The sequence below is a fragment of the Pleurodeles waltl genome, chromosome 4_2 (genome assembly GCF_031143425.1).
Source record: "Pleurodeles waltl isolate 20211129_DDA chromosome 4_2, aPleWal1.hap1.20221129, whole genome shotgun sequence".
Classification (NCBI taxonomy): domain Eukaryota; kingdom Metazoa; phylum Chordata; class Amphibia; order Caudata; family Salamandridae; genus Pleurodeles; species Pleurodeles waltl.
In genome coordinates, this window is record NC_090443.1 from 810,755,938 (window position 1) to 810,783,473 (window position 27,536).

At 43.5% G+C, this 27,536-nt stretch overlaps 1 protein-coding gene across 3 annotated transcripts in view; it reads right to left on the reverse strand.

The window, feature by feature from the left end:
- The window catches only part of SGIP1 (SH3GL interacting endocytic adaptor 1), a 933,552-nt gene that overhangs the window by 196,637 nt on the left and 709,379 nt on the right, over positions 1-27,536 (reverse strand). For 2 of the 3 annotated variants that reach the window (XM_069232484.1, XM_069232485.1), the window contains exons 14-15: positions 9,735-9,862; positions 5,209-5,335 (exon numbers count right to left, since the gene is read on the reverse strand). In XM_069232484.1, the coding sequence (XP_069088585.1) occupies positions 5,209-5,335; positions 9,735-9,862 (255 nt within the window). Of the gene's footprint in view, positions 1-5,199; positions 5,336-9,734; positions 9,863-27,536 lie in introns of all 3 variants that reach the window. The other variant, XM_069232486.1, reaches the window with a different exon arrangement.

Below are 27,536 nucleotides of genomic sequence, written 5' to 3' on the forward strand. Positions count from 1 at the left end.
TCTCCCTACAAAACTTAGTTGTAAAACATACATAATTGTTCTTTACCCCACAGCTTAGAAGTACACAATCAAAACTGGGTTTGTTAGAGTGAGATCCTATAACTGCTCTTTTTGCAGACATTGGGGCTCCCATTTAAACTTCTTGATATTTTTCTCAGCTTCCCATGCTTAACACTGTATTCTCAGCTTCTGTTTACATTCTCTTCAGTTTCATTAAGCAATCTTTAGTTACAAACACACCTTATTTTGTCCCTTCTTACACCAGTTCTTTTCTTCTCTTTCTCACTGCACATGTCCTTTTCTGCATGTTTCACTTGTTCATCCACTGCTCCCTCTTAACATGGAAGAGGTAATGTCAAATTTCCTAGCTAGCTACTGTGAAGGAAATTCACAATACTATTGAGAACATAGAGGTGAGAGTTATATTTCTCGATGTATTACTTGAAATAGCAACCAAAACAATACAACAACACAACACAAAAAAAACACCACGGGATAAAAGTAAAAGTGACTTATTTGAAAACAATCATTAAGGCAACAAAACTCCAACAAAATGTCTGAGCACTATCCCATAATCTTCTCTTGCTGCAATGTGGATAGAAGAGTCCTGCCAACTCCAGTCTAAATGTGGTTCATCCCCAGTAAGGACTGCTTCTTGTCAGCTAGTGGAAACCCAAAAGCACAATACAAAAGACTAGAAGGATCATAATGACATCTAACATCCACCGTAATGTTTAAGATAAGATAGAAAACAAGCACATCAAAGCAATTAAAAAAAAATATACATGGACAACTATCACGTGGTGCGACTATACACTCTCTATCTGTGAGGGATAATGATCTTTTGTATCCTGGATGGAATTGTGACTGTTAAGCAAAGGACTAGAGGCAAGAACTAGGCAGGCACAATTGTTCCTAATCACCAAGACAGCAAGATCAAAGATTAGCTTACTCTTCTTAAAAGACTATGTGGAAAACTAGACAGTAACTTTTAAAATAGCATCACACCCTGCAACAAAGCTTTGGAAACCTTAGTCCCCTAGAAAAATGTGCACCTCAACTTCCATGTCACCCACCAAACCGAGGTGTGGGAAAAGTGCTATAATTATCTTCCTGAAGATTATTTATTATTATTTTTTTTTTTACAAATTTACACCCATAAGATGTAAATAACTTAATTCTATTTTATCCAAATGTTGGGAAAGTGGAGTACAAGATAACCTATATTTTCTGCTCTGTTCTTCTGGAAACCATAAACGGCCCCTTCAGGTGAAAATCTTCCAAGTAAATCAAGTGCCCATGTATCTGACAATCGACAACATCAGATAAACCTAGTAGTACCGACAAATTAATCATCCAACTGGCATTTGAGAGTTATGAGTATCTACTTCCCTGGGGTTAGTCAATTGCATAAACTTCAATAACTTACAAACCAACTGGTTTTACCCTTTCGACTCCCCCACCCCATCAAACTGTGACCCACTGAAATCTCAGAATGATACAAAATAAATCTCTGATAAGCCTTGTCAGATTCCACTGATAAGAGTTCCTTTCAGGAGGCCTCAGAGCAAGCAGGAGCTACTGGGCCCAACCGTGGGGGCTGGGGCCTTTTACTCCTGATGTCCTAGGGCCTGACTTACTATGGAACCTGAGGAACTGTACCAAGTACCCTTTCAGTATTTTGCTCTCAGTACTAGCGTGGGTCAAAAGTCAAAGGATTCTCAGGAGGAAGGCAGATACAGGGGGTGAACACAGGCTCACAACAATATGTTCAATACCAGCAATAAATAATTGTACAGTCAAATACTTGTTTTTATACCATAAGGAGTATTTATATAATAACACAAAGTAAAATAAAGCATACGCAAACAATACACAACGCCCAGTGAGGCCAGGGTTCCTGAATTCCACTTCCCTCTCACTAATGGTACAGCTTGTTCCCCAGTCACCATATGTGACATTCAGATTAAAGCCCCACTAGTAGTCTGAGGAGTCCAACTTCAACTCTTTCAAAGTCTAAAGTATTTGAGCAAGCAAAGCGCTATGTGACAGAACAAGTTCCCTTGGGCCCTTTTGGCCCTGTGATAGGTCTTATCCACCCTCCTGTGCTATTATCTCATACTGCGACATGTGCCTGGAGTGTGTTGCTGTCGTTTCAGGGTCAAAATGGCTTTAGGGCTGTATCTTGAACTTGTGCTGGTGGAATAGCTGCCTATGTGGATCTCAGTTCTTGTGTAGAAGCCTGGACAGGAGTCGGTACGAGACCAGTAGCCAGTTTAGTGAAAGCAGTAAAAGATGAGGTGAACAAGCTGCAAGAAAGGCAACTGGAGATGCCTAGAGCTCTACGGGACTCAAGTGAGCCTCAGAGGAGACAGAATGGCATTGAGAATCTAAAACATACTGTCTCTGAAATCTGCTATCTGGTGTGGGTCTGAAGACGGACTAGGAAAATCTGAGGGGTGGGAGGATCTTATATTTAGACCTCAACTTACTGGTAGACTTTGACTGGGAAGAGGACTTTTCACAGTAGAGGTCTCGAGACAGGAACCGCACATGTGACTTGGAGCAGGAGCGAGATCTGTCCTTCAATGAGCAACCTATTCTTATGTTTGGCGATGTAGAGCTTTTTCTTCTGCTCCTAAATCACCTTTGGGTACATAAAGGCACATTACACGACAGAGTAATGGCCGAACCTGAAGCACCACAAACAGTTTGAGTTGATGCATGACGACATCAGTTTCCTGCAGTCTTGGAATTGCTTGAACCCTGCTGTTCCCTAGCAAACTGTCAAAGAAATCAGAAGACCAACAAAGTTAGGACCCATCGAAGGAGATGGAAATGAAGGACTTTAAGCAAGCAGATGTGGCACTTATATATGGTCCCATTAAGCCGTGGTGGAACGGAGCCACTGCAGAGCCAAATGACAATACCAATCAGCATGGGAGCACCAGTACAAACACTCTCCATATCTAGTCTTGTGTCTAGGGGTATTCAAAAGGTTAGGAATCTGTAGTTAGAAGTACCTATCAGAAATCCTACATTGTGCATTCCCCATAAGGCATAGCATTCATTACGCCCATCCACACAATACCCCTAAATCAATTCATTACAACAGCTCTCTTTCCAAGATAACCGATTGTACTTGCATTCATGCCAGGACCTCTTAACTTCTCTTAGGATCTCAGGATAACTTTCAGATAAACATCAAATTCTTACATTCTAACTTGGGCACTTGTCTGCAATGGAGGGTCAGGTGCATGCCACCCTATCATGGCTCCTCATCCCTTATTCAGGGGTCTGCTTAGCTGCAACACTCCACATTTAGGGCTGGCTCCCACTTGGGAGGCTTAGGGTACTCGATGACCTCCGGATCAAGCATGTTCCTTGTGCCTTCCAGGATAGGATCCCTGACAAGGGGGGCATTGCCTTATATTCCCTTAGCCTTTTCTGGCACCTACTCAGGGATATCAACTCCTCAACCTCTTGAACACTGCATCTGAGTTCTTGGAAGCATTCACATATGAACCAATGAATATCTTCTTCATAAGAGACTTTGGGATCAGTCACGCTGGGTGAGCATGGGGAACATGTCGACTAAGACCTGCTTGCTCAACACTGGCTCTGGGACAGTTACACAAACATTTCAGGACTCCTCTATATATTTCTCAAAAAGGTTCTTGTTTAATGGATCTTGCCTCCAAAGAAGCCCCAGAAAGGCTATGCTGGTGTCATTTGGATGCATGATTTCAGACGTGGCTCAAAGCCAGGCATGGGAATCTAGTGTAGCCACCTGAAAGCATCTTTGATTTCCCCATGGGACTGAATTCTAGACTGACCTACCCAGAACTTGGGCCCACTCAAGGTAAATTCTGTAAGCAGTCTGTTACTCCTCCATGTTGACCTATTGCATGTTCGTGTCATTCAGAGAAATCAAGGTGCCCTTTGGTACACTAAATGGTCAGAGAAGCTAACTAACAAAACTTACACCGTTTCCAAGAAAAACACTGAGATATACTCTAAACATGTTTGGCCAAAGACAGATTTTAGGCACCTGGAGAAGTATGGGGCCTGTGTACTGCCAAAGGCAGTTATATTGGTCATAATTAGTTCTACAGAGAGAAAATGCATTAAATGACAAGGCACATCCTAGCCAGTGTCACTAACATTGAGGAAGGGCTTACATACATGTAAGAGCTTCAGTGTGAGGAATCCGAATGGTGCAGGTAGGATCTACACCATCTGCCAGCAGCTCCCACCTTTCCCGTCCCAAAATGTATCTCTTCTCCACCCTATCGTACCCAAAGTCTGCAAGCACCATAATTCGAAAGGCATACACGGCCACTTCCAGCACCACAGACGGTAGTGGCCCACAAAAGAGACTGATATGGCTGCTGGTCGTCACCAAAAAAATGAAGAAAACAAGCAGAGTAACACGAAATGAAGTACAGCATTGTTAAAGCGACCTTCAAACAGGTATGCTTAACTCTGCACACTCCACCACATGTGAACAGCTATCACATGCCAAAACACAGAGTATAGAGAAGTAAAAGGACACAACTGCCAAGCAGCAAAATATTACTGCGAGCCTGTTCTGATGTTTTTGTGCACTTGATTTTTAGTTTTACGGCATGATGTTAAGATATATTGTGTTTTGTTACTGGTTTGACTGTGTTTCAAGTAACAGAGAAAGAAAAAGCATTACCTTAGCCTGCGAATGTGGCAAATTTAAAATTCATCTGTGCAACCTATATCCTCTTTCCATTTTGAAAGGGATAAATCAAGTTCAGCAGCTTTAATATTGGTGTTATTTTCGGATTAGCATTGAGTAATATGGCCAATTTATATTAAACAGCTGCTTCTCCAAAACAAATGTATATTTGAAGAGCATTCATTTGTACTGAAAATATGCTACATTGCCTTTTTTTATGTTTAAGAACTTAAAAAAAAAAAAAAAAAAAAAAAAAAAGTGTGACTAAGGAAAGGTGCGACATGCATGTTCAAGTACGAGTTGCACACAGTGCCAAAAACCAAACCCTTCAATTTCATTCAAGAAAATTACTCCAATTAACCTTAAAGCTGTTCCAAATTTATTTGATTTTTAGTATATTACCCAAGATAAACATAGGAAATATGAGATTTCAAGAACTTTAGAAAATTCCAAGCCAGTTTCAAAATTTAAAAATAGACCAAAATGAAAACTGTTTTTACCAACTGTGGGTGTTGTTGCCGCACTCAGCGAATTAGTCGACGAGATTGAAGACGTGCTTTCAGCACGAGCTAAAGGTGCTACTGGAGGAGGACTGGCAGAGTGAATTGGAGGACTAAATGGCCTTGGCTGAAAAAAAAAAGATATACAATTTACCACAAATCAGTTTAAATCACACTACGCAGTCAATAAGTACTTTCTGCACTTCAAACAATGTACGTCCAAGTGCTAAGTGAAAATATTAAACTTTACTTATTTCTAGTACCTTTAATCTCTATTTAAATAGTCAAAGTTATCTTTGTAGCTCAGCTCAATTTCTGAAATGCAGGTTTTTTTTTGTTTTTTTTTATGAAAAAGCGAACTCCATATCCTCTTTAAAATGTTTCTCTTTCTGGCGAATCCCACATTTCAGTGATGCCTCCAAATTTTCCTGGTGACTGATATAATAATTGAGGATTCGCACAATAACATCCATTAGTATGGTTCCTGCTAATAAAGTTGTAGTAGTTTAGTACTGCTGTAAATATGTACCACAACCCCATTTGCAAGTCCCTTCATGTGAAGGGTGGTTTATTACAAATGCAAATATTTTTTCCAGTAGAAAACCCACTTGCTGAACTTGAAAGAAGCTGGCAATTTACTCAAAGGTTTTATTCACTCCAAGATTTTGTGTGAGTATATGTGTCCACAAGGGTGGAAAACATGCGTGAATCTTTGTGAATGCCAACTGTTATAAATGAGGTCTTTGGTTGGCAGTCAGGTTACCCCCTATCCAAGCAAGGACCCTCCCTCTAGTTAGGGCAAAGGAGAAACACACCCGGTTAACCCCTGCTTAAGCTTGGCACGAGCAGAAAGGCTTAATCCAGACAATGTGTAAAGTATTTGTACCAACACACAGTAATACAGTGAAGCCACTACACCATGACTCAACACCAGGTTAGAAGAACAGCCAATATTTATCTAAACAAAACAAGCCCAAAACAACAAAAATCCTAAAAACACATGCAAAGTTAGGAATTTTCAAAGATTAAAAACAAAAACAGCGCTTAGAAACACAAATGCTTCAATGAGGTGATATCACGAGGTCATAACCGAGTCGTTCCCAACAAACCGATGCCAATGCCGCCGGTAACGGAATCACACAGACCCCCAGGTACAGTACCTTGTGAAAATTGAGGAAACAAGCTGGTGCACGGAGTCGGGGATTGTGGCGTTACTGGATCCGAGGCGGCATCGGTTCCAGTGCTGCAGAGCAAATGAGTCACGAAGAGGCGTCAGGTACTTGCTGCGGAGTGGTGGGAGGTGAGGGGGCATCGGTGCGAAGCGTTGGATCTGCGCACTTCCGGCAGAGTCAGTGTGCAGCAGTCACAACATGGAGCGGCAACTTCCACAGAGTTGTGGACTTCAGCGGGACTGCAGTGGCATCGGGCCTGCAGGGGTAGTCACACTCCAGCAAGGACCACGGCTTCAGTTGCAGACAGCGTCACCGGATTCGGCAGCAGCATCAGTCTGGAGTCAGTTTACCAGCTTCTCCTCACAAAGGCTCAGGGACTGGATTAGGCACCACTTGGCAGGGCAGAGAGTCCAGGTGCTGGCAGAGGAAGTATTTGATGGCCCTGAGACTTCAGAACAGGGAGCCTTCAGAACAGGGAGCAAGCTCAGTCCAAGCCCTTAAAGATTCTTCAGGAATATATCACAAAGTCCCAGGCAGAAGCAGCAACTGCAAGATAGCCCGACAAAGCACAGTCACAGGCAGCACTTCTCAGCTCTTCTCCTTGGCAGAGGTTCCTCAAGCAAATCTTGAAGAATCTAAAGCCTGGGGTTTTGGGTCCACTACTTACACCTCTTTCTGCCTTTGAAGTTGCCCAATTTCAAAGAAAAGTCTCAGTTGTTTACAGGATCCTGCCTTGCCCAGGTCAGGCCCCAGACACACACCAGTAGTTTGGAGACTGCATTGTGTGAGGGTAGTTACAGCCTATTCAGGTGTAAGTGACCACTCCTCCCTACACTCTAGCCCAGATGGCTCATCTGGATATACAGGCTACAATTCAGCTCCCTTTGTGTCACTGTACAGAGGAGATTCACAAACAGCCCAACTGTCAGTCCGACCCAGAAAGGGAATCCACAAACAGGCAGAGTCACAGAATGGTTAAAGCAAGAAAATGCCTACTTTCTAAAAGTGGCATTTTCAAACTAACAATCTTAAAACCAGCTTCACTAAAAGATATATTTTTAAATTGTGAATTCAGAGACCCCAAACTCCTGATCTCTATATGCTCTCCAAGGGAAACCACACTTTAAGAATATTTAAAGGCAGCTCCCATGTTAACCTATGAAAGAGATAGGCCTTGCAACAGTGAAAAACAAATCTGGCAGTATTTCACTGTTGGGGCATGTAAAACACATCAGTACATGTCCCACCTTTAACATACACTGCACCCTGCCCATGGGGCTACCTAGGCCTACCTTAGGGGTGCCTTACATGTATAAAAAGGGAAGGTTTGGGCCTGGCACGTGGGTACACTTGCCAGGTCGAATTGGCAGTTTAAAGCTGCACACACTGACACTGCAATGGCAAGTCTGAGCCATGCTTACAGGGCTACTCAGGTGGGTGGCACAATCTGTGCTGCAGGCCAGCTAGTAGCATTTATTTTATGGGCCCTAGGCATCTCTAATGCACTTTACTAGGGACTTATTAGTAAATCAAATATACCAATCATGGACAAGCCAATTACACATGTAATTTCACATAGGGAGCACTTGCACTTTAGCAGTGGTAAAGTGCCAGGAGGAACAAAGACAGCTAAAACAGAGTCAAGCACAGAACAACAACCTGGGAAGCAGAGGCAAAAAGTTAGGGGAGACCACACCAAGGATGCCAGGTCTAACACCAACAAAATGGAAACCTGCTTCAAATGTAAGAGAGAACACAGGGAAGAATATTTAAGACTTTTACATTTCCAAATTTGTGGGTGCTGCTTCCTTACTCTAAACACTGTTTGTCATGTAGTTTGTAGTATACAGTAGAGGAGAAAATGTATGTGACTATTATTTTATACTTGCCAGGATGCAGCCAACTCAGTAATATTTCATATCCTATGAGGCAACATGCGATAGGTACAATAAGCGGTGAACTTGAAGACGAAGCAGGGTCATTAGAAGTAGCTATGGGGGGAACTGTGTGTAGTGTGTGCCAGGTAACAGATGAACTTTGTAAATCATGTTTCTGGCTAACCCAGGACTCTTGCCTGCATGTACACTGTCCCACGCCCATTAATGTCTGAAGCTAGCACTGTTTGCTGCAACTGCAAGATGTTTCCAAACGATGTGATGGTCTTTTGTAGTTAAGTATCTTTACATTACACAAAAAATAAAATACTAAAAGCTATACCGTGGAAAACGTTTTTCTCTCGAACTGCTCTACACACAAATAACACACTACAAACTCAGGCTCTTCATTATGTTTTCACACGACCGTCAGTTATACAATGTCACTCACACAGACCACGCAAAGTCCATCTCATCCCACACAACTAAATACACCTGACACATCTTTGCCATTTGAACTCTGTTTTTTGTGGGAGGTGTGGATACGCTTCATAAATAACACTAGTAGCCTCAGCAATGGATTATGGTTCATACAGTCTACCAGTATTGTTTCATGTCATGTATTGATCCAACAGAGGGTGACATGTCGAGGGCAGCCATCTGCTTAAATGATTGTTGATAGTTGACCAAGCCAACAATGTGCACCATGTTCAAAAAACAACACTGCTTCTTATGTTGTAACATGTTAGACACATCCACTCTAGGATATGCCTCTGTGCTAATTGTTGGAAACTATAAAACATGCCTAAAGAGATCTCTGAAGTTTGCGACCACTGGGTGGCACCGAAAATATGAATGAAATTGAGTGGGGGTGGTAAGGAAGACAGGGTCAAACATTATGCATTGCTTACAAGACTAGTGTTACACGATATGTGTAGTCGCAGCTCACACAAATATCAGGCACACTATGATGTAAAACAATGAGTACATATTGATCTAAGAAGCGATGGGCAAACACCCTCCGTCAAAAATGTGAACCCAAATGGTGCAGGGAAGTATCGCACCAAGGCATATAAAATGGCCTGCAGAGCGGTCATCTCTTATATTAAAACGTATCTCAATCAAAAGGACCACAGCTTTCAGACTATTCCTGAGCTACGCTTCTGAGCATATTCACCCGCTAAAAGTACTCAAAAGACACAACAAACCTCTGCAAACCAGATTTCGGTGTGCACAAAACCTAAAACTGTGAATAAACACATTCCAGGGAGGCCAGATGGGCAAGAGCCAACACAAATGGCAGGTGTGTGCTACATAAATTCCAGAAACATAAAAGAACAAGAATGAGGGTTTTCACAAGTTCAGAAATTTTTATTGAAAATCAACACAATGAATTTCGAGTCATGCAGATGAACAAAAATAAACTGCAAATTAAAAGGCCTTTATTTGACCCACATATTGCCAATTAAATCTGGCTTACCACATCGCCTACTCCGGGTTTTCCTGGAGGTAGCTTTGGCCGAGAAGAAGGGCGAGGAGGTGGAGGAGGAGGTGCAGCAGTGCTGCAGGCAGTAAGGGGTGTTGCTGGGCGTGCAGGTGAAGAAGAACCTAAAATACACAAGGTTAGTAAATGCAAAGCAGACACTTATGCGGTCAACGTAACTTTTTAGACATCAAATTCCAGGGTGTCAAATGGATTTACAAGTGAACTACTGACTGAAGCTGATTCTAACAAACGCATCTGTCTACCAAAATAACCGTGCAAAACTGAATTTTGAGACCTTGACTTTCTAAGCACCAGGCACTCTCCACGGCAACAGTATGGCCCACTGGGTGCAGTGAAGCACTGAGAAATGCAGGGAAAGAAGAGAGGGAGGGCAGAATCGAAATGGGGTGAATACATTCCAATTTCTGTTCTCTCTCACCTAAGCCCTTGACTCTAGACTGAACCAGACAGGGTGTCTTTCAAACTGAGTCAATGACCAGAGGAAGTAGCGGTTTATGCTGATGAGGTAGACTTTCAGTAACCTCACTGAAGATACATGTGCTCACTTTGCCCTTTTCCCTGGCTTTACCTCTTCAACGCATCCTACATTAAACATCTACTCCTGACAGAGTAACGGTATAGATGAGGGTCCTATGGGGTGACCGGGTCTTCTGAAAAAAATTCGGAGCAGAAGGTGGCTGAGGAAGGGAAATTTTAAGTCTCTCAGATGTGTACAAAGTTGGGTAAAAGGGTATTGCACAGATTAATGGAATGACTAAGTTTAGCAGAGACAGATTTTAGTGCTCCTCGAGAATCGAACATTTTCTGACATACTGCTGTTCAGGTGTCAAGGCTGTTTTGGTTGAAGGTTCTATTTTGTTTAGGAGGGCATTCATTCCAATACAAAGTTTATTCACTAGAACTGTACTTGGTGAAAACAGAGGGAAGGAAATGTACTGCTTTGGCAATTATATTTGGTGTTCAAGGTTATGTATTCTAGTCAGATATTCTGATCTATTGAAACTCCAACTTTTTCTCTTTAGGCATCATTTTATTATTGGTATATGTGGTGCTATAGAATGAAAACTGGGAATAAAGATCCTTGTCAGAAAAGTATTGGCTTTTCAAAAACTAACAGTAGTACCAGATAGTACTTACCTTAAGCTTTACTTCGGATATATCCGTTCAACTGCAGAATTTCAAATAACAGCCCTCAAGCCACCCCACAGTCAGGCGCATGACTAAGGAGTTATTTGGAAGTGAACAAACAGCACGAGGGAGATGAAATGTTTTCTCCACTGCATGTTGTGCGGGAGCAGTCCATAACAAAAGGATTTAACAAGCTCGAATTTTGGTCAGATCTCTCGGACATTAAAAATCTGTACTGTGTTCTGTCAAGTACCTTTCTAATTTTATGTTTCCATTCCTCTCAACATCCCATCACATTCCAGTACTGCAGTTGCAAAAACACTTCACATACAAAATACTGCCTCCTAGAACACACTCCATATTTTCGAAGCTTCCGCTGTCATAACTTTTTTTTAAGCTGTTGACTTTCTTGAGAGAGGGTCACAAAATATTAAATACCCAAAGAAATATGTATTGTGGTTTTAGGGCGTATGAAAATTATAGCAAGTGTGGCACCAGGGCTAAAATCCCCAAAATTATCCATATATTTTTAGCAGTATATGTACCAAAACAGAGACCAGCATTCTTTAACTGCTTCATTTCAGAAGAGCTGAGCACTCCTCAAAACGTAACTCACCAGTCAACTATAAAGTTACGCATTTTACATTATACACAGGGGCGGTCACAACTATGTAGTTATACTTAGGTTAGAGTTTAACAGGAACAGCATTTTTTGTTGTCTTAATTATTTTTGTGCTGTTTGACTGTGAGAACGTCACCCTTTTAGCATGTTCAATTTACCCTGACTGCGACCTGGGCTCTGCTATACAGGCCCAGGGCCAGTGCTCTGAATAAAAAGTATAAGGAAAAATGACACAATTCCAATTAGCAACTGCAGACTTCTGTAAATCTTGATAATAGGGCAAGAGGGATTCAAACTACCTATAAGTCTCTAGTATGTAATAGGGCAGGGAAGGTTAGAGGCCTAGTAGATTTTCTGCACTGGAGTGTGCCCTGCTGTCATTTTTAAAGGCAGCCCTGCCTTGCAGACTGTCTTAGAAAACTGAAATGTGTGCAAATTCGACTTTGAAATTAAAGGTACTTCCCAAGTGATAATGTATCTTATATTTACATATAAGTCACCCCTAAGGTCTTCCCTAGATGCCCTGGGGGAGGAGTGCTATGTAACTTTAAGAAGGGACATTATAAAATATATTTTATATGCTTTGGTGAGGGAAAAATTGCACCTATCATTTTTCCTCATTGTATGCACAGGGAAAACTGCACCTTTCATTTTTCCTCATTGTATGTGACTAGCTCCATAAGCTAACATGGGAATATTTTCCATAAGCATAAGTATTGCTAGGAAGGAGCTCAATGTGTCATGAAAGGACTCAAAAGAATTGTAATAATACATCCAACAAATTGCCACTGTTGAATTTATCATAACTAATACAGAAGAGAAGTAAGAAGACTTTCTTTTCTGTAAGTCAAATTCCAACCTGCTAGTGGCCTCTCCTGACTGGTCAGCCCAAAGAGGATTAGCCAGGCTCCTTTGATGAGGTGATAAAGTGGCCTGCACTGAGCAGAGGTTATCTGATGGCAGAAGGTTGGCAGATGCTGAGTGAAGGCCAGGAAGGGGCCTGGGTAAATCAAACTTGGCTTCAAAGGAAGAAGGACAGGAAGGAATGCCAGCCAGGCCTCACCTATCACTGTGAACCTGTTAGATAGCAGGCCCAGGAAAGGAATTTGCAGATGCCCCGAGGGGGGGTGATAATGGAAATGATCCACACCAGCAGGTTTGTTTAGCCAGGTCTTGCTACTCTCAAGGAAAATCTTCCTTCTTGGAATTTTAAAGTGCAGCGCTTTAGTGGACAACAAAATGCCACACTATGGAGGAAGTTGTCATACTTTTGAGTGACACCCGGCAGCTCACTGGGCAAGGGCACCTCCCCGCTTGTCCCCAAAAATGATTGAACAAATGTGGCTGACCTGCATTGCAACTCAGATCTGCTGCATGAAACCACAAGAAGGAGGACTGCCCTGCTGGAACCCTGGTCTGCAACCCAGAGGATTGCACGTTGAAGTATGGCTCCTGTTGCACACTGGAACAACAGCCCTAAGAACTTTATCTTGCTTCAAAAAGGACTCAGAAGTGGATTCCCTGAAAGCAACAAATTAACAGAGCTTGTCAGCACCAACTTTCACAAATGTCCCCTGGACTTAAGGATTTGGCCAGGTACATTGTGGGAACTGTAGCCCTAAACTTCCAAGGACCATCTCAGAGCTTCAAGACCTTTGGACACTTTAAACCCTCAAGAAGTTCCAGAAGTTTGTGGCAACTTTTAGAAAAATCTCCATAAGTGGACCGCCTCTCCAGCATGAGTCAAGCTGACTACCTTCAACCGCGACCCACAAGGATTTCAGGTTTGTACTGCTGAAAGCTCTGGAGCTCCAGACTTCCAGGACTTGACTGGGGCCTGTGAAAAAGAAGTCCGACGATGTTGCATCGAAATCGGCTTGCTGAGGAGGACCGCACAATGCCAAGAGATTAAAGCTCTAGAAAAGTTTCTAATTGCAAAGGTAAAATTTTGACGAGGCCTCCCGCTCAGTGTATCCGAGCAGGGCTCCATCATGGTCGGCCTCAAACTTTGACTTTGTCCCAGTCAAGCACGACCAGGTGTACCAGGTGGGTGCTATTGATTTCTAAGCACAAGAAAGCACTTTTTTCCATTTAATCTTTAAAAACTCATAACTCAGGGTTCCCTATATTGGATTTTTGTCATTTTGGTGTCATTTTAAAGATACAAATATTTACTATTTTTATAAATTGGTGTGGGATTTTTATTGTGTGTTATGTCTTACCTATTTACTGTACTGATATATGTAAATGCTTTATATACCTGTCTCCTAAGCTAAGCCTGCCTACCCCAGGGGCTACGTTTTGAGACCTTGACTGGATCTAACATTGTCTGGGAGCATTATTGCTAGTGATAGGCGTGTGCTTACTTCTACTACCAGCCTCCAGTGTTGACTAAAAATGCTCAAAACATTCCAAAACAAACGTTCACCCACCTGGGCTCCTTTTATGGAAACATTTGCGTTGATCCATCAAGAGGGGACAATAAAAAAGACCGGGTCTCAAAAGTGTGATTACCCATGTTAATTCCTGTGGGAACCTTTGCTTTCAGATACAGAAATAACAGCTGAACAGAACTACACCAAATGTGGCAAACACTCCATTGGTAACTCAGTGTGATAACTGGAGCAAAACGACTGCCTGAAGAGCCCCACTTGAACCAATCTCTCTTAGAAGTCATCTTTCCCCCACGCATTATAAAGCTGTTGTTCTTGACTTCTGAACCGGCTAGCTAATGAACACTTACAACTTAAATTACAATCCGTCTTGACTAGTCTGATCAATTCATAATTCCATTGTCCACTTGCCTCAAATGTAGTGACCCAGAATCAATAGAAAAAAAACTAAATAATGGTTCAGAGACTGCAAGGACACTAACTAACTGCTAAGGATTCTTCAATGCTGTAACACAGGGGACACCAGGCTGATCAATCTATACAATGAAGATATGATAGAGACCATCAATTAGTGAGCTCCCCAAAATCCCAAAATCTAAGACATCTGCGCAATAATTCTTCAAACATTTTAACAAAGAAACAAAAGCCCTCAGAGTCTAAAGGTTCTTGCATTAAAATCCGTCAGTGCAGAACCTCGATATATTCCACAATGAGAAGGAAAAAACAAACTTTATGTTAGAACCCCACATAGCTAGTTGACACAGGTAAAGCCAACTCATCCACACTCTCCTCCCATCAATACTCTACAACATAAATCCAGAGAAAACGGCTAAAAAGTCACAATAATTTAAAAGGATATTTGCCAAAACTAAAACTACCCTTACCTCGGAGTCCCAAAATCTACTTAAATTTGGAGCACACTAAAACGTAAGGGTTCATGGACAGAGTTAAGAGAAATCTTCAGAAAGGAGGCGGAAAATTCAACCTCAGAAGTGAGACCATCTGCTCACTTCACAAATCTTATACACGCTGCTCCCATTAAAGACTTAAGTTCATCTGTTTTGTGGTTCTCGGAGAATCCAATAAATGCCCTTCTCTTGCCAGAAATAACAGTAAAATTCCTAAGACATAGGAGAGCTGACTCCTCTGCTGAAGTATTGGGATGTACACCCAGAAGATTTGAACAAAGTTGTTCTGTGTCCAATTTATCCATCTTCACTGAAGTCCTAGAATGCTCTCTGGGGGAAGCAGCCTGGAAAAATTACAATAGGAAATTACTTGCCAGACTACTTCATTAGGCTTTAGATCAGGATGTTGCATGAATACAGCAATGCTACAAATCATTAAAACACTTTGAATCTTAGATAAAGGGGATTCCTGCCTTCTCATCCTCAACATGTATGCAGCATTTGACAGTCCGAAATCTCAGTCCTCAGCAAAATAATGGGAATAAAAGATTCAGTACCAAATTGGTTCACAGCTTACCTTGATAACTAAGGGCAACATACAGAAATCCAAAATTCCCTCTCAAATCTCTACCCTTTTATAGCAGAGTGCTTTAAGACCAAGTTCTCTCCCAGATGCTCTGCATTTATTCGTGCACGGCCTAAAATCCGAAAGTTGCATCCCCAGAAGACACTATTTTGGTCAGACAGTCTTAAAAATATCCAGCCTACATGACTTATCACAACCCCCAAACAAAACTTTTCAAAACATTCCTCTTGCCAACCAATGCTCAATGCCTGTGCAGGCCCGGTTAAACATTATGAACCTATGAGAGTTTTCTGTCCATAAATGAGTGTCAAATTCCTGTTTCATGTTAGTCACAAATCTCACTCTTTAAGCTAATACAATGGCAAAAGAGGCACAATTTCAAATCTGGATCATGTGAGGATGCCTCACATCAAATCCTAAGTAAAGAATTCAAGCAAGTGGTTCAGTACCTAGACTAATCAAGATCAGACAATGTTAACTTCTTACTTAATGGAATCCCCACAGCTGCCAGGCTGGTCACTTGCTGCAGGATATATAAACACAGTGTTCCCATCCTGAATTATGTGAGGTGGCTCCTGAGTGAGGTTAGGGGTGTACTCAAACTGATGCATAGTATTCATAAATATCAACATTTTAGGAAGCCAAACTATCTAGAATCTAAATTGGTTATCTAAGTTGGACAGTAATATCTGGGGAGATTGGAAACCCTCAAAACCGCATGCTTGAACCACCAACTTAAAAAAAGAGGAGAATATTCAGGCAAGACGTTTCTGGGAGTGCACTTATGGTGTGGAACTGCATACAAACTGTCATCAGAACCTCTCATTCAAAGACTTGAAAAGGTGAAATAATGCATTATGCTAACATCTTTTCTCCAACTGATTCATTAATCCAGACTTTGTCATAGTTACTGTGCCATTACTACGTAAATATGTATGGTACTAGCATGCTTACTTTTTGCATTCCGTTTCCCTACACTAAATATGTCCTGGAAAGATGCAACTTAAACCCTCAATGATTTTTCATAATTCTTGTAATGTGGCTTCCTTTAACTTTGTACATTGTAATTTGTGTTTTTCCAACCCTATGGCTCGCACTCCAACATTTTGTTAAGCTCAGTTTTACCCACATGGAACTAGTTTGCAGTATATATATATATAACAATACAAAATATATACATAAAACAGAATATTTAATTAGTACACATTTAAATGTTCCCGATAACAATTCAACCAGTAACAATTAGAAAAAACTATCTGTAAAACTACAGCATTAACATAAATACATAATAAAATAATGGAACAACAGAAATGAATAAAATACACAGATCTATGCATTACACACAGCTGAATATCTGTATGCACCCGTATAAAAACAGCAAATATGAATTTATACCAAACTAATAAAATTAAAGAAATAAAAAAAGAAACAACTTACAAAAACATGTTAACCAGAGCTATACAGTAATAAACTATATATTAAATGTGGTAGTGCTGCATATTGCTGAACTATGCCAATAAAAGGCTTAGACCTTAACAACACCATCAATATACATATTGGTGATGGAAGCACATTATAGGGCAAAATAGTTGCCCATAGGAAATTAGTGTACTAGAGTATGTTAAGCAATACATCAAATTTGCAAGCGCTGAGCTGGGCAAAAAAAGTATGTATTTTCCACAACTGCCATACACTAATGTTTGTGATTTGAATCAGTTATGAAATATGCCTGCTTATTAACTACCTCCATGAGACCTACCTTTTGTACATAGACACAGTTTATGAAACTGGTATAGTAAGCCTACTTTAGCAAAATAGTGCAAAGTATTTTCATAAGCTATATGGGTAAAATCCATACAAGTCACTAAGGAAAAAAATATTTAGGCCACTGTGCTTTCTAGAAGTGGCCATATAACATTATTTTCATATAAAGAAATCGACTTTTAAAGAAAGAGGAGTGCTAAATTAATACTCCTAATAGGCAAAGGCATAAACAAATTACACAACGATGATGTTATATTATTAATTCCCAGCAAGATGTGTAAGTGCATACTTGTTGGAAAGTGGTTTATTAGTACGGGTTGGTAGGTACCCACCACTAGTAATAATAACACAATCACAATATAAGGTACAGTCAAGATCAAAGTAAATTAATCCCTTGCTCAGCCCGTTAGCTGGCAATAAGCAGGCAGGCTTAATTAGGAGACAGGCATATAAAGCATATAAAAACACCAATGCAATAAATAAGTAAGAGACAACATACAAGAAAAATCGAACACTAATTTACGACAATGGGAAATATTTTTAGCTTTAAAATGCCACCAAAACAAATAAAATCCAATGCAGGGAGCTGGAGATATGAATTTTCAAAGAATAAATCAAAAAATGTGCTGTCTAGTGCTTAAAAACCAATGGCGCAACCGGGGACTTCTGTTCATGCTTGACCAGCACCAAGTCACAATCTGAGGCTGACCTCAATGGAGCCCTGCTCTGATACACTGAGCGGGAGGCCACGGTCAAAGTTGTACCTTCGGACGTAGTAATTTTTCTGGAGCTTCTTCTCTCGTTGTCGGGCAAGGCTCCTCGTCAGACCGGGATCCAATGCAACATTGTAGGCTTGGCTCAGCACAAGCTCATGGTCAACTCCTGGATGTCTCGTTGACGGAGAAAAGTTCTGGAGCTTTAGTGGGACGAACCTGGATTGTAGGCCGGGTCGCGGTTCAATGTTGGAAGCTTGACTCTCGTCAACAAGTCAGACACCTTATGGAGCTTTCTTTCCAAAAGTTCTTTAATCTTCGCCAAACTTCTGGACCTGCTTCCCTAAGTCCTCCTTTGGGTCTCCAGTGGCCACAACACAAATCCAAGCATCTGGAAGCTTTGAGATGGTCCTTGGGGGGTTTGGATTACATTTCCCATAATGCACCTGGCGAATTCTCAAAAGTCCAGCTGAAGGTAGTCAGCTGGGTTCTCTTTGCTGGGGTGTTGCAGGTGAAGCTATTTTAACCTGTTGTTGTTAGGCAGTCCACTCCTTTCCTCTCTTGAAGCCAGGCAACTTCCTTAGAGCTGTAGATCATCAGTGCACAGCAGGTGAAGTCATGCAGAGTGCAGTCATTTGGGGTGCAGACCACGGTTCCAAAAGGGCAGTCATTCTTCTCCTTGTATTTCAGGCAGTGATCTGAGTTGCTAGGCAACCCTGTCATATTTATCCAGTGTTCCCGGACTCGCAAGCAGGGGCACCCCTGACCAATGGGCTGCAGGGTCCCACCCTCTGGGGTGAACACTTCCTTCGAAGTGTGGCAAAAAGCAATCCCAGGAAGTACTATTCTTTCAAAAGCCAAGATGGAGGAAATCCCTCCTGGGAGTTAAGATCTGGCTAAGCCACCCCATTGGTGTGTCTTATTTCCCTAAACATGCCCTCTCCAGTCCATTTGCTACTCTTATTTCTGGGGCTCCCTTCTGGCTGGGGTGGCAGGAAGAGGGGGTGAGCCTTTGTCTTGTTCTGCCATGTTCCCTTTGAAGACCAGTTTTGCCATCCAACCCCTTTCCTGCCTTTTGCTCTGCAGCTTGCAGATCTCTCTTTACCAGTCATCCCACTATCTCAACGCAGGCCACTTCACACCTCATTAAGGCAGCTTGGCTCAGCACTGTAGAGACTGGCCAATCAGAGAAGAGCCGCTGGAGAGCTTGGTTTTGGCTTAACAGAAAAGCAAGTTCTCTAACTTATTTTCTGTGATAGTTCTAAGACATCTAAAGGTTCGCAAATTGTTGGACTTATTCTAACTATCATTTTGAGTCCAATAATGGAAATTGTAACTCATTTCTATTGAAAGTTATACTTTAATTATGTTTCCCAATTTTAGCCTATGGAGCTACTGTACTACTACAATGGGGAAAAACAAAATTGACAGTTTTTCCCTACCCAGGGCACATAAAACATCTTATCATGTCCCTGCTTATAGTTACAAGGCACTTTACCCCTGAGGCACTTATGGGAGACCTTAAGGGTGAGTTATAAGTAAGGTAGTTTTGAGGCTTTGGAAATACTTTTAATTCCGAAGTTGAATTTGCACATAATTTACTTTTAAAAACAGCCTGTGAAGCAGGGCTGCCTTTAAATGACGGCAGGCACTGCCACAGTGCCCACTAGAGTGCATTAAACCCACTTGGCCTCTAATCCTCCATGGCTTAATATATACAAGAGACAAATAGGTAGGCTGTCACAGCCAAATAGAAGTATGCCTGATTTGCATATCCCTTTTAACAGAGAACTGGCCCTGGGTCTGGTTAACAGAGTCCAGTGCACAGTCAGAGTTAGTAACTACCAATATCAGTCAAAAAGTGGGAGCAATCAGGGCAAAAGGATGACTTTCTCACCATACTGATATTGGAAGAGCAATCACAATATTCTTTAGCCAATCACTAATTGGTTCAGACTCACTAAGTTTAACAAATGTGTTTTGCAGAAATGATAGGAAAATAGCATTACTGTAAGTTAGACAGCAAGTAAAATGACCTCTAAATGAAAGGACTACCAGAGAGTACATGTCAGAACACCATCCTACAAGAGGTTCAATCAAGAAAGTGCAGGCTCTGTCCCTATTAGGGGTAACACAGCTTCTTACATATGAGAAGTGAGCTATCATGACAAGAATACTAGACCATACATGTTGTCACCAACCAGAAAAAGGAGACGAGAGGAAGACACAAATAAGTTGATAAATCTAGGAACTCTCCAGAACGTACAAGTTACTTACTGTTGGTAACAAAATATCTGGTAGATACATATTCTAGTTGCAGATTCCTTACCTTAGAAATTCCCCCAGGCCTCAGACTGGATCTGGAGATTTCTCTTCGAGCAATACCCTTGCGTGTCGGCAGGTGGCATCAGTCGACTCCGCAGGCGTCATTGGCATTTGTGGTCGCTGTGATGATGTCAGGAGTAGTATATAGACGCCGCACTTGCGCAGTGATGTCAGTTTCTTTTAACGACTTTCCACACCAAAGCGCAGAGCTGCTAAGAACACTGAGATTGGTGAGCCAGAGCTAAGGAACTGAAAGGGGGAATCCCTGTCCCTAGAAATCAGTTCGCAAGCAGGGAGGATGGCTGGGCGGTAAGGAATCTGCAACCAGAATGTGTCTCTACCAGATATTTAGTTACCGAAGGTAAGTAAGATGTACATCTGATAGAGACTTCTAATTGCAGGTTCCTTACCGTAGAGTGGATACCCAAGCAATGCCATCCTCGGTGGTGGGCTGCGAACCAAGATCATACTAGGAAGTCCTGCAGGACCGAACAATCAAAATAGCTGTCCCGAAAGACCTGACTGTCCAGGCAGTAGCGCTTAGCAAACGTGTGCAGGGACGCTGACGTAGCTGCCTGGCAGATATCCAGGACAGGAAATCCATGTGCTACCGCAGTGGAAGCAGTATTTGCTCTGGTAGAATGAGTACGCAAGCCTTCAGGGGGTTGCTTCTTGGCCAAGGCGTAGCACATTTTGATGCAAAGAAGCACCCATCGAGAGATGGTATGCTTTTGCACCGCCTTCCCTTTTTTCACACCTACATATGCAATGAAGAGTTGATCGTCCACCTGGAAATCTTTAGTACGATTGAGGTAGAACGCCAACGCTCTTTTTGGGTCCAGATGGTGGAGTCTCTCCTCCTCCTCATGGGAAGGATGTGGGGGTGCTTAGAAAGTAGGCAGAGTGATGAACTGGCCTACATGAAAAGGTGTAACCACCGTAGGAAGGAAGCAAGCCCTAGTGCGCAACACTACTTTGTCAGGGTGCACAGATAAGTATGGAGGTTTTGAGAAAAGGGCTTGAAGCTCACTCAACCTGCGAGCAGTGGTGATAGTGACCAGAAAGACAGTTTTGAAGGTGAGGAGCCACAAGGGACAATTATGCATTGGCTCGAAGGGGGTACACATCAAATAAGTAAGTACAAGATTAAGGTCCCACTGAGGCATGATAAATGGAGTGGGAGGAAATAAATGGGTGAGCCCTTTTAGGAATCTACTCACAATAGGAGATTTAGAGAGTGAGGGCTGATCAGGTAGCCTAAGAAAGGCCGAAATGGCAGATAAATACCCTTTAAGGGTGCCCAAAGCAGAGCCCTGCTGGGCCAAAGAAAGAATGAACAAAAGAACCTCGGATAGAGGGGCGGAAAGGGGATCAACAGATTTGTTGGTAACCATGCCACAAATTTATCCCAATGACAGGCGTATACAGTCGTGGTTAATGGACGCCTGGCTGCCAAGATAACATTGCAGACTTCGGGTGGAAGGGCAAAAGCCGTCAACTGGTGCTGCTCAATCTCCACGCATGAAGGCGGAGGTTGGACAGGTTCAAGTGAAGAACTGTCTCCTGTTGCTGTGACAGAAGATCCGCCCGAAGAGGCAGCCTGAGTTGTGGATGGATGGACATGCTCAATATCTCTGGATACCATAACCTTCGTGCCCAGTCCGGAGCCACCAAGATGACTTGGGCCCGGTCATTCCTGATTTTCTTGAGAACTCTGGGCAGAAGAGGTATAGGTGGAAAGGCGTAAAGGAGGCTGGAGTTCCACTCGAGACGAAAAGCGTCTCCGAGCGAGTGCCGTCTTGGAAACCCCAAAATGCAAAACAGCTGACATTGCACATTCTCTGCGGAGGCGAACAGATCTAACCAAGGCTCTCCCCAATGCGCCACCTCTGGATGGAGACGCCATTCGTGATCAGCTGTGCATCGACAGCTGAGTTCGTCCACTCTGGCGGTAAGGGAACCCGCCAGATGTTGAACCATCAGGGTAATGCCCTGATGTTCTAGCCTGGTCCAGAGGTGTAGTGCCTCCTGACAAAGGGTCCAGGACCCTACTCCGCCCTGTTTGTTGGAGCACCACATGGCGGTAGTATTGTCTGTGAAAACCTGCACCACTTTCCCTTTGTGAGAGAGAAGGAATGCTTTCGACGCAAGCCTGACCGCCTGGAGCTCCAGCAGACTGATATGGAGCCCAGACTCCGCCGGAGACCAGAGGCCTCTGATTTCCGCCTCTTCCATGTGCCGCCCCAATCCAGAAGGGACACATCTGTCACTATAGACAGATCTGGTTGGGGAAGGATTGGGATCTGCCATGGACCCAATGTGGATTTGAAAGCCACCACTGCAGGTCTTTCGCAGTCCCCTCTGAGATCTGGACCAGGTCAGAGAGATTCACCTGATGCTGCACCCACTGGAACTTCAGGTCCCACTGCAGAGCCTGCATATGCCATCTGGCATGTGTCACTAGCAGCATGCAGGAGGTCATGAGGCCCAGCAGCCTCAGAGTCAGTCTGACCGAAACCCAAGACTGAGGCCGAAAGATCGGAATCATAGCCTGAATGTCTTGGACTCGCGTTTTGGGAGGATAAGCCCGAAACTGCACTGTGTCCAGCACCGCTCTGATACAAAGGAGCGACTGAGAGGGAGTCAGGTGTGACTTCAGCACGTTTATGGTGAATCCGCCTTCAACAGCCAGTCATCGAGGTAGGGGAAGACTGAGATCCCTAACCTGCGCAGATGAGCTGCAACCACCACCATCACTTTCGTGAACACCCAAGGGGCGCTGGTAAGGCCGAAGGGGAGCACGGTAAACTGAAAGTTCTTGTGACCTACCACGAATCGTAGGTAACGTTTGTGGGCAGGCAGGATGGGGATGTGGAAATAAGCATCCTGCAAGTTTAACGTTACCATCCAGTCTCCTTGGTCCAAGGCAGACAGAACCTGAGCTAGGGTGAGCATTTTGAATTTCTCCTTCTTGAGGAAGTAGTTTAGGTCCTGGAGGTCTAGGATAGGAAGTAAGCCCCTTTCCTTTTCTGGTATCAGAAAGTAGTGGGAATAACAACCATGACCTACTTCTGGCACAGGGACCTTTTCTATAGCTCCCTTGGCCCAAAGAGCTGCGACTCCCTGGCGGAGAAGTGCCAAATGATCCTCTGGAAGGTGATTGAAGGATGGTGGCATGCGTGGTGGAGCAGATTCGAAAGGGAGGGAGTAGCCTTTTCAAACGATCTGCAAACCCCACCTGTCCATAGTGATGGATTCCCAGTGGGGCAGGTGATGGCGAATCATGCCACCAACTGGACGGAAGTGTGGGGACAGACTAGGAGGGTTTGGAGGCTGCAGTGGGGGCAGAGGTGGACTAGGCAGACCTCTGGTTCCCTGTCCCACGGCCACGTGGGATTCTGAGTCCCTGGCCACACAGAGGCTGAACAGCGTGCCCGGCACAGTGGCTGGGTGGAGGATGCGACAGGGAATCCATTCCGTGGCCATGAGAGGGCCGAAAAGCGGATTGTGGTGGGCGAGGAGCAGAGGAACGACTGAGGGACCGAGCCGTAGCCCGAGAATCCTTGAATCTCTCCAAGGCCAAGTCCGCTTTGTCTCCGAAGAGACGGGAGCCGTAAAAGGGTATGTCCATGAGTGACTGTTGGACATCCCCAGAAAAACCAGAAGTACGTAACCAGGCGTGGCGTCGTAAGGCCATTGTCATAACAACCGATCTGCCCAGAGAGTCGGTCGTGTCCAGCCCACAATGGATTGTGAACTTTGCCGCATCTTTCCCATCGTTCACAGCTTGGGAGACAATTGCATGGGCCTCCTCCTTTATCTGCGGCAGGACTTGTGAAACCATATCTCGCAAAGAGTGGGTATAGCGGCCCAAAAGGCATGCGGTGTTCACAGACCGCAGCGCGAGACTAGAGGAAGAAAACTTCTTGCCAAACTGTTCCAGTCTTTTGGATTCCCTATCCGGGGGTGCGGAAGGGAATGTGACTGAAGAAGAGGAAGCCTGGATAACAAGACTCTCAGGCGTGGGGTGTTGGGACAGGAATTTAGGGTCGTTCGGAGCGGGCCGATGGCGGCCTGTGATAGTACTATTCACAGGAGCCCCGGTCTTGGGTTTGGACCATGTACCCAAAAGGACTTCAGTGAGGGCTTCATTAAACGGTAAAAGAGGTTCTGAAATAGAAGCCCCAGAGGCTGAAGCACCTCCGTCAGGAGATCAGACCTGACCTCAACAGTGGGAAGCTCGAGAACAAGGACCTCAGCTGCCTTACTGACCACCATACCATAAGTTGCTCCCTCTGCCGCATCCACGGTAGGAGGAGACAGCATGCCAGTGTCAGAAGTATTCAGACCACTGGCTTCGCCCAATTCCTGAGCCCAGTCCATAGAAGGATCATCCTGGTATTCATAAGGGTCCAGGGACCCCTCCAATCACTCCCCATATTCGTACTGATAAGAAAAAGGGTCCGAATCCGACCTGGGGCAAATAGGCCCCATCGAAGTCAAAGGCGGCATTGGCTGACGCAGCTCTGACTCCGAGTCGTCGGGGATAAGAATTGGGTCGACATCGATAGTGGGCACTACTGACATCGGGTGAGTCGATGATCGACCCGGTGCCGGGGAAGGTCTCAAGGGTGCGACCGGTGCAGATCCGCAGACGGATCCGGAGGTGACCTTGGTGGCTGGAACTGAAGCTGCCGGCGTGGACCCCGAAGGCCCCTCAGCCGAACCCCTTGGGCCCGAAGGCACCATATCGTGGTCGGATCTCCCAAATATGAGGCGCATGGCCCCATAAAACTCTTTAAGTTGGACAGGTGTCACTCCGGCAAACTCTGGGAAGCGCGGAGCCGACCCAGACACAAGCTCCGAGGACGGAGGCTTTGTGCGTAGACATTCTTCCCCCGTTGCGTTGGCCAAGCGACGGGGCGAAGTCAGAGACCGATGGGACTTCTTCAGCTTCTTCTTACCTTGACACGAGGATTTGGAAGAAGACGAGTGGTGATGACTCCGCAACTGATCAAGACTTTCCTCTCGAGCGAGACCGGGACCTACACGGAGTCGAGTGCCGGGCCGCCATAAGCTTTAGGGACCGCTCCCTCAAAGCCATCGGGTGCATGGCCCGGCACGTGGAGCACTACTTCGGGCCGTGGTTGCGCTCGAGACACCAAAAACAAACCCGATGATGATCCGTCACCGACATCGTACGATGACAGCCCTTGCATGGCTTGAACCCGGTCTTCGGAGACCTCCTCGGCGCACCAAAGTTTCACAGAAAAACTCACCAAAACGGACTAATTCGGCCAAAAAATTGCCATGGTAGTTCTTCTCCGGATCAGCGCGTGGTGCGAAAAGAAAAGAACTGACGTCACTTCACAAGGGTGGCGTCTATATACTACTCCTGATGTCATCAAGGCTACCACGACGCCAACGACGCCCGCGGAGTCGACCGACGCCACCTTCTGACGTGCAAAGGTATTGCTTGAAGAAAAATCTCCGGATCCAGTCTGACGCCTGGGGGAAATTCTAAGGTAAGGAATCTTTAACTAGAAGTCTCTATCAGATTCCTTATTTTCTGAAGATGCTCAGGCTGTCGTTTCATTGTAATATTGGGGGAACTTGAGATAGGTTTAAAGAAATTCATAGAACTAGCTTATGCAAGTGGGTGCAAGACAACCCGAAATATATGGCAGAGCCCAGACTGCAGACACTACTTTTTACTGAGTCATCTGCACTGAGAAAGGATGTGACTTAGTTTATCTCAAGTGTTTTTTATCACATAAAATTTTTTGCCTTGGTACCTCCTCAGACCACTCATATGTCCAGATTGGATTTCTGAGTTCAGTTAAGCCACACACCAAAGAAGAGGCATTTACTTCAGAGGCAAAGCTCATCAACCTGGTTTGGATACCATGTAATTGTGAAGTGTTTAATTAGAATAGAGTGCATATAATGCAACACGTGGGAGGGCAGTACAAACCATTTATGAGCTGGAGTTCCTTTTCAATATTAAACTGTAAAATCACGTGCTAATGTATGGCTGTGGAGTTCAGGGTGGAATATACCAGTTTTTTTTTATTTTATTTTTTAAGGTTTCTGAAGAGCAGATAGGGTGGCTGTGCTTCGACTGACAATTAGAGTTCCAAAAGACCAAACCTCAGAGGAACCTTCACTGTGCTTTTGCAGCTTTAACTTTGTTGGTTGATTGTGTCTAGGTTAATAGAACAGAGATCCCTAGTTGGTTATAAAGTAAAAGGAGGCGAAACAAATTCTATGGGTGACCTGGTCTTTTGTTCTAGAACGACTTCTGGATGGTAGAGAACTTGGCTATAATTATTACCTTTACTACAAGTCAAAGATGGTCCTTTAAGGGAGATTTCATAAGCTCAGGCTTACTCATATAAAAACAATCTGGCAAATATTTATTTTACATGGTTTCCATTACATTGGCTCAAATTTGCCATGAATAGAGTTTTAGGAACTCCAAACAGTGCTTAGTTTATACATGTGGTTTGAAACCTGGATACTTGTGTCAAAGCTGATAGGAGATGAAGCCAATTCGTTAACTGCATCTTTTTCTGCTACAAGAAAACAGAACTTTAGAAGCTTTCCAAAATCTGTATTCTTCTTGTTTAGAGAATGTACGACACCCTTGAAGCCTGCTAGTAAAGCCAATATTTGCAATAATGTAAATTCCGTGTTCCATAAATCTTGAATTAACAGGCATATCGTTGTAGGGAAATAAACATTTTGTAACTGATGGGGTTTACTTTTCCACTCAACGAGAAATTTTATCTTGAAGACACAGAATTCCTTTGACATATTTGACACTCAAAGTCTTACAACAGAAACGAAGTGAGAACACATTGTTACCCTTGGCCAGTATTCTTAGAAGGAGCATTTTGTAGCAGTTCCAGTCCATAAACCAATCACATTATCTTTTACTAGCCAACAGAATTCCAGGATTTATTATGTCTGGTCTGATGAATTGGGTCTGCAAGGTGAACACTATGGATAAGAGTTGAATTTGATTGGAAACCAGCTCAAATCCTTGGATTTAACTCTCTGCTGACCATAACACAAATATAAGTTTAGAAAGTACGGTGCATGTACACCCTGATGCTTAGCTGGGGAATGTCTACGCTTTCTTCCTGATGAGTAGTGTTAGCTTGTGATAGAGTATTAGATACTTGGAATCATATGCTGGTCATTTGTGCTTGTGTAATCGATTTCTGAAAAAAGCTTTTGATGCTTGAGCTTAGTAACAGGCCCAAGTATGAAATGCCCTGACTTAGTGATGTTTTCCCATTATGGGTATCTTTGAATTTTATAGGTATATTAA